General features: G+C 35.4%; 1 protein-coding gene across 1 annotated transcript; it reads right to left on the bottom strand.

The window, feature by feature from the left end:
• Positions 1-6284: 6284 nt before the first annotated feature.
• On the bottom strand, positions 6285-7217 carry OR10X1 (olfactory receptor family 10 subfamily X member 1). Its single transcript, XM_069478534.1, has one exon. It carries the CDS (start codon positions 7215-7217, stop codon positions 6285-6287), a length of 933 nt encoding a protein of 310 aa, XP_069334635.1.
• Positions 7218-8705: the final 1488 nt, after the last annotated feature.

Below are 8705 nucleotides of genomic sequence, written 5' to 3'. Positions count from 1 at the left end.
GCATTGCGGTGAATCTGTGATTCAATTTGGGGAGCATTGCCATCTTAACAATATTAAGTATTCTGATCCACAAACACAAGGTAATTTTCCATCCACTTAGACCTCCTTTAATTTCTTTTGAGAATGTTTTGTAGCTTTCAAAATATAAGCTTTACACTTCTTTTCTTAAATTTATTCATATGTATTATATTCTTCTTGAACCTAATACAAATAGAATTGCTTTATTTCAGATTGTTTCTTTAAAGTGCATAGATATACAAATGATTTTTTTTATTTCAGCTTATTATGGGGGTACAAAAGTTCAGGTTATATATATTTCCCAGGCCCCCCCATGCCCCTGAGTCTGAGCTTCAAACGTGTCCATTCCTCAGACAGTGCACATCGCATTCATCACATAGGTATATACCCATCCCCTCCCCCCACCCCCATCCTCCCCGAGTCAGACCTTCAAGCGGGTCCATTCCCCAGACATTGCGCATCGCACTCAGATTTTTGTATATTGGTCTCGTGTCCTGCAAATTTGTTGAACTTGTTTGTATTTATAATAGATTTTTAAAGTCAAATTTCTGATAATTTCTATATGTCATTTGTGAATAAAGATAGTTTATTGCTCCCTTTCCAATCTGGATAGCTTATTTCTTTTCCTTGCCTAATTGCCCTGGCTAGAACCTCTAGCACAATATTGAACAGAAATGGCTTGAACACATATATTTTTTTGCCTTGGTCCTGATCTTAGGAACTTTCATTAAATGTGATATTAGCTGTGGTTTTATAATATATATTCTTTCTTAGGCTGGGAAAGTTCCTGAAAGTTCCTTTCTATTCCTAGATTCTTAAATGTTTTTATCATGAATAGATGGTGGATTTTGTCAAACACTTTTTTAGCATCTACTGAGATGATTGTATGGTTTTTATTCTATTGGTATGGCATATTATATTCATTGATTTTGGAATGTTTAATCAACCTTACATTCTTGGGATAAATCCTCATTGTTAATTGTGTGTAATTCTTTTTATATGTTTCTATATTCAGTTTGTTAGCATTTTGTGAAGGATTTTTGCATCCATGTTTATAACAGATATTGGCTTGTAGTGTTCTTTTCTTGTGATGTCTCTTTCTCTAGTTTTGAGAACTGTTCCCTCCTCATCAATTTTTTGAAATGTTTTCAAAGAATTGGTATTAATTCTTTTATTATTTGGGGGAATTCAGTTGGTTTTGGGCTTTTCCTTGTAGGTATGTTTTTTGATTACTAATGCAATCCCTTTACTTGCAATACATCTATTCATATTGACTATTTCCTCTTGAATTAGTTTTGGTAGTTTGTGTCACTCTAGGAATTTTTCCATTTCATCTAAGTTATATAATTTATGAGCATGCAATCCCATAAATCTGCGTAAACCTTAATTCATGTTACATCATAATTGCCTAGCCTCTCCACCAATAGAATGTGAATTTCTTGAGAGCTGGAGCTATATTTTGCATGTTTTTGTTTTTCTCATGGTTGGTGCAGTGTCTTGAATAGAATTAATTCTTCATAAACATAGAAGAGACAAATGGACACATTTTACAGCAGACACTTCACATTTAGGTGAAGAACAGAAGCCATTCATATCCTATTTTATTTCTCCATTAATGCTTTACTACATTGCTATTGACAGAATATTTGCACTACTTCCCATCAAGGAAATTTCTTGGTATAAAAATTTAGAAAAAATCTAATAAGAAATTGGTTCAGAAACAAAGTCCTTGAACTGTAACATATACCTTAGATAATTGAAGAAAGTCATGCTATAAAAGGAGAAAATGAACTTCACATGTATGCTGAAGTGTCTAGTTATACTTTATTCACTTTTATTATTGCATGCTGATACCTATATGAATATGCCATATTTTTACCTATTCTACTGTTGGTGAATATTTGATTAATTTCCAGTTTTTCCATTTTATAAATATTGCTTCTTTTAGCAGTCTATATATATGTTATGGTATACATGTGCACACAATTCTTTAAAGCTTATACCTAAGAGTAGAAAAGTTTGACCTCAGGATATGAGTATCTCCAAAATAAGTCTATAATACCAAACTGTTTTCTAAAGTGACTGAACAAATATACACTCTTACCAGGAGCATTAGAGTTCTTGCTTCACAGTTTCATTGACATTTATCAATCCAACCATTTAATTTTAGCTATTCAAGTGGATATGTGGTGGTACCTCATTTTTTAAATTTCAGAATATTAAGGGGGTACAGATATTTAGGTTACATATATTGCCTTTGCCCCACCTGAGCTTGAAGCATGTCCATCCCCCAGACGGTGCGCACCACACCCGTTAGATGTGAATATACCCATCCCTTCCTCCCCCCTCCTACCTGGCCTTCACCCAATGAAGGTTACTGCCATATGTGAACATAAGTGTTGATAAGTTAGTACCAATTTGGTGGTGAGTACATGTGGTACTTGTTTTTCCACTGTTGTGAAACTTCACTTAGTAGAATGGCCTCCAGCTCCATCCAGAATAATACAAGAGGTGCTAGATCACCATTGTTTTTTTGTGGCTGAGTAGAACTCCATAGTATACGTATGCCACATTTTATTAACCCACCCCTGTACTGATAGACGCTTGGGTTGTTTCCACATCTTTGCAATTGTGAATTGTGCTGCTATAAACATTGAAGTACAGTTGTCTTTTTTATAGAATATCTTTTTTTCTTTGGGTTATGCCGAGTAATGAAATTGCTGAATCACATGGTAGTTCTACTTTTAGCTCTCTGAGGTATCTCCATATTACTTTCCATAGAGGTTGTATTGGTTTGCAGTCCCACCAGCAGTGTATGAGTGTTCCTATCTCTCTGTATCCACACCAAAATTTGTTGTTTGGGGACTATTTGATAAAAGCCATTCTCACTGGAGTTAAGTGGTATCTCATTGTGGTTTAGATTTGCATTTCCCTGATGATTAGATATGTTGAACATATTTTCAAGTTTTTTGACCATTAGTCTGTGTTCTTTTGAAAAGTTTGTGTTCATGCCATTTGCCCATTTTTTAATGGAGTTGTTTGACTTTTTCTTGTTGATTTTCCTGAGTTCTACATAGATTCTAGTTATCAGCTGTGTATCACATGTGTAACATGCATATATTTTCTCCCATTCTGCAGGTTATCTATTTGCTTTTATGTTAGTTTCCTTGGATATGCAGAAGCTTTTTAATTTGATCAGATCTCATTTATTTATTTTTGTTGTTTCTGTGATTGCCTTTGGGTTTTTTTTCATAAATTCTTTGCCTAGGCTGATGTCTATAAGAATGTTTCCAACATTTTCTTCTGGAATTCCTATAGTTTCATGCCTTAGGTTTAAGGGTTTTTTTTTGTTTGTTTTTTAATGGGAGACAATCTCACTCTGTCTCCTGGGCTAGAGTACAGTGGCATCATCATAGCTTACTGCAACCTCAAATTGCAGGGTTCAAGCAATCCTCCTGCTTCAGCCTCCCAAGTAGCTGGGACTACAGGCGCATGCCACCAACCCAGCTAATTTTTGTATTTTTTTTGTAGAGACAGGGTCTTACTCTTCCTCAGGCTGGTCTCAAACTCCTGAGCTCAAGCGATTCTCCTACGTCGGCCTCCCAGAGTGCTAGGAAAGCAGGCATGAGCCAGTCATTATTGAGGTTCATTTTTATGCTTACTAATGAGTTCAAGCACCTTTTTGCTATTTATTGAACATTTGAATATTATCTTTTATAAAGGTTCTATTCACATCTCTTGAACATTTTTACTATTGTCTTTTTGTTTGTTATTTCTTTCAGAGTAGGGATTATTTATATAAAGTCATGAACTGCATAATGATGTTTTGATCAATGACAGCCCACATATATAATGGTGGTCCCATAAGATTATAATACTGTATTTTTACTGTACCTTTTCTATGATTAGATATGCTTAGATACACAAATGCTTACCACTGAATTACAGTTGCTTACAGCATTCAGTATAGTAACATGCCATATAGGTTTGTGGCCTTGGAGCAATAGGCTATACCATACACTCTCTGATGTTTGCACAATGACAAAACCACCTAATGACACATTTTTCAGAATGTATCCTCATTGTTAAGTGACACATGACTGTATATACTAGATGAGAGAGACTTTTGCCAGTTATGTATTGCAGATTTTTTTCTTCCTCTTTAAATTTTTTAAAAATATTTATATTATAAAACAAAACATAAAACAAGAAAATCATTTAAACAAATACATAGCTTAGGGAAAATTTTGTAAGACACTCTTGTAATTGCTACCTAGATCAAGAAAAAGAACTTCACCAGCCAGAAGTTGCTCCATATGCTTTTCCCCAACCCAATCACAGACCCCTCCTTCCAAAAGTCATTAGTCATCACTCTCCTAAATTTTACACTAATCACTTTCTTAAATATCTTTATAGTTTTATTATTTGGCTTTCCTATCCACTCCCTAAATGGTACCTTTTTGATGAATAAAATTTCTCAATTTTGACCTAATCTTTTTTATTTTTAGTTAAGTTTTTTCCATACAATTTAAACAGTATTTCTTTCCCCAAGTTGAAGACATATTATTTCACTCTTTAAAAGTTTTATTGTTTTGCTTCTCAAATTCAGTTTTTGATACCCAGAAATCTCAGATTTTGTTTTTCCCATATGGACATCCTATTTTCTAGCACCAGCTATTGACAGTTTATCATTTTCTCACTGCTCTGAAATGCCATGTTTGTCATAAAGCAAGTGCCCATTTGTGTATAGTATAAGTCTTTGGGTATTTTCAGTTTCCGTCTAGTTACTTATTTCTAGCTTATTAATGGATCCACATGTTAAACAAAAGCAGGTTAATTCATCTAAATTCTTATTCAAGAATTTGAATCTACAAATCATGTATATCCTCTGCACCCAACATGAGGAGGAAAATTGTTAATATTTATTTCGAAGATTTACAGCTTCCCTAGATTGAATAGCAAATTGCCAGGAATGAAATCAAAGTAAAAGAAACATTCTTGCCACTGAAGCAATGACCACAGATTGCAGATAGCAGAGATTAGATTTCATCTGCACATGTATCACAAACATAATCCCAAGGAAGGAAAGAGAGTCTTGGACAGGGCTAAACGTAATCAGCTGATGTGCACAATAATGTTTATCTACTATTTCCTTTATCTTCATAACAGTTCCATAAATAATAGGGTCAAAATTACTGTAATACTTTATAATATATATTAGATGTACACCAAATCCGAGTACAAATTTTATATCTTTTATGAGAAGTCACAGAGTTGACTAACAACACAATTGAAAAAAAGATTCAGGAAATTCCCTAAGTTTGCATGTTTGCATTTTCAGTAAGACCACTCACTGCTCTTCTGTGACATAAACTCCACAGTGTTTCTTATTTTATTCCTGGTAATGTAAACAACTGATGCTGTGTTCATCTGGTTTTGTCCTTTACACATTATATGCCATGCCAAAATTATCCCCAAACAGTTTTCTTTGTCAGATCTTTCAATATCATAGCATAGTTTAACATTTGCTTTTGAATGTCTTCACCTTAGAGAAAATGGGGACACATTTCTCACATCCATGGTTCCCTCAGTCATAGAAGATGTAGGTTCTAATGTTTTATTTACTCTTGTGAAGAAATGTTGCAAGATACCCTGTATATTCAGAGTTAGCGTTTGACAGTCATTGGAAGGCCACAGTTATGAACAGGGTGTTATTAATCATTATGGCATGAGCACTTAAAAATGTTTGTGTATGTGTGTCTGTGTCCACATATGCACTAATAGACAGTTGGTAGTTTTTGCAGGGTATATCTCTTATTATAAATGGTTTATCTACGGGGAGGTACAGCCAGTGTTTCACAATCTTGCCTAGAAAAATTCCTGAACTTTTCTTTCTATAGATATTTAAAAAATCTCTTAGTGCAACAGTTATATATGCTGTTTTTTTTTCCTTTTTTTCCTTTGACTCTCTTTCTTTTCCCACTTCATGAATGGTGCAGGACACTTAGAAATTGATTGGCAGAATCCACATATCTATAGGGCATTCTTCCTCTGATACTGGAAAGTAAAAGGGTTGGACAACATCTTTAACAAGCTAAGTAAATGCCTGCAATGGCTTATGTCCTAGACTGAGTCACTTGCTCCCCATATCCCAATCTCTGAATAAAAGCAAATGGTATAGGCTTCTCCAGAGGTCACAGGATAAATGCCCCACTGAATTCTGGGGACACTGAGCCATGCTTCAAACCAGTAGCAATAGTGCAAGATTATTTTTTCAAGGCAAGTGTCTTTCCCATCATCTTTCTAAAAGCATTCTTCATGTCGTTATTCCTGAGGCTGAATATGACTGGGCTGAGTAAAGGGGTGATGACAGTATAAGGGACTGCTATGAGTGTGTCATCTCCCCCTGAGGCTTCTGGCTTCAAATAAACAATAGATGCGAAACCAAAGTGGATGATGACCACTGTGAGGTGGGAGGTGCAGGTGGAAAATGCTTTTTTCTTGCCCTCAGCTGAAGGGATCCTGAGGACAGTGGAAAGAATTAAAACATAAGTCAAGATAATGATCAGAAAGGTACCCAGCAAGCCTGCCACTGAGATCACTGTTACAATGAACTCTGTGAGATCACTGTCTATACAGGACAGCTTGACAACTGCCCGCATATGGCAGAAGAAGTGTTTGATGAGGTTGGGACTGCAGAAAGAGCCCCTGAATATCAGTGCAGTCTCTATCAGAGAGATAAAGAAGCCTCCAGCCCAAGCGGAGGCCACAAGTAATCCACATACAATGTTGGTCATAATCAGTGGATATCTTAGAGGGTTAAAGATAGCCAGGAAGCGATCATATCCCATCAAAGTGAGGATGATACAGTTTGTGCCACCAAGTCCCAAGAAGAAACACATCTGTAAGCCACAACCTATGACTGAAATGCTTCTGTTCTTAGCCAGCAGATCTTCCAGCGTCTTAGGGATAATAGTCAATGTGTAGCAGGTCTCAGAGAAGGAGAGCGCACTGAGGAAGTGATACATAGGGGTGTGGAGAGACCTGTCCACCCAGGTTAGACCCATGATGGCCAGATTACCTGCAAGGGTGAGAAGGTAGAGGAAAAAGAAAACCACAAAGAGGAATGCCTGTACATGTGGGTATATAGAAAAGCCAACGAGAATGAATTCCTTCAGGATAGTCTGGTTGATCTTCATTGTTTGCATGTCTGAAATTTAAAAGAAACAACAAATAAACATTCAACTCTCCATTATTCTTTGATGTCATCAAATGAAAATTGCGATGTAAATAAGACAAATCATCAGAGTTACAACTAACAACTGCTTTTTCATTTGGGTTAGCAAAATCATGTATATATAGGTGATGCATTTCCCTCCTTTCTCCATTTATTCATTCATCTCTTTCTTTATTCAGCACTTCAGTATTAATGACTTATATAACAAGAAAGCTTGCTGTGGCCTAATTTTTAAAGGATTTCATTATATTTGCTGATAATATAATAAAGGGGAAAATAATCCAGTTGATATTTAGATGAAGGAGATTCAGATGCATCAGGTGAACCAGATTTGGATGAGCCTCTGAACATTGTAAAAACTCCTAAGTGGCTAAGGAACAGAGTCAGGGCCCAACACAGCAACTTTCACATAGTATATGTTTTCCAAATATTTACTAAGTGAATACTGAGAATTCATTTACTAGTAATTTTATTAAAAAGTTAGACAATGGCTCACAATTGTTGGAGAATCCCAAAGTCATTATCCCTTCTTGGAGAAATCATTTATGTCCTAAAATACAAAAGGAAAATGAAGAATATGCTCCCTCCCTATACCCTGAGAAGAGGCAAGGAAAAGAGAGAGGATACCTCAGAACTCTTAGGATTAATAGCAAGTAATTAGAATATGTGGATGGTCTTGACAAATAGACTCTTTGTGCAAAAAGGTGGCAGTTGGGATTTTGTCCATGAGTGAATGCCAAGCTCAACACACCCCCAAAAAATTTTTTCAGTCATTGTATGAACTTGTTAATATTCTGCATCTGTCTTAATCTCATCATTCTCTGAATTCTACAACATGTTGCTTGTCCTTATATTTAACACATTTTTTCACCCTTGCATTATATTGAACTACAGTTTTTCTTGTCCCATATGGCAAGATATTTAATAACTAGCATTATTAGAGTCTACGTTTTCCCAAATTCTTTCAAAGGTTTATTGATTTTACTCTCATAGCACATATATGAAGTGCATAGGACAGCTGTGAAATGTGTAGGGCAGATTACTTATTTTATAAATAAAAAGGTTGTATCTAGGAAGTGGTATTTGTGTAACTAGAAGCAAACTATAACTTGAATGGTATATATTTTTTTCCATTTCTTTCCCTTTCCTTGAGTAAATATACTTATGAGTCATACATTTCTGTATTTTTCAGGGTGATAATACAGAGCATTTTAAGAGGGTAATAATTCCCAATAAATGTTGGATAGATGAGTTAATCATCAAAAAGTTATTTAATCTATAAACAATGTCTGCTTTACCAAATTCAGCATGGTATAGCATGTAATTTTTGAGCATGGAGATTAACAGCCTTTTCACTCTAATTAGGTTTAGTTCAGGCTAAGCTCATACATTCTCTTGGCAGGATCTAGCTTGTCACTGAGAGTCAGAAGAAGCAGTAAGAAAGTGGTCT

Source organism: Eulemur rufifrons, chromosome 8, assembly GCF_041146395.1.
Source record: "Eulemur rufifrons isolate Redbay chromosome 8, OSU_ERuf_1, whole genome shotgun sequence".
NCBI classification, from domain to species: Eukaryota; Metazoa; Chordata; class Mammalia; order Primates; family Lemuridae; genus Eulemur; species Eulemur rufifrons.
Note: the sequence above shows the minus strand (reverse complement) of the source record. Positions and strands in the feature narration are given on the sequence as shown.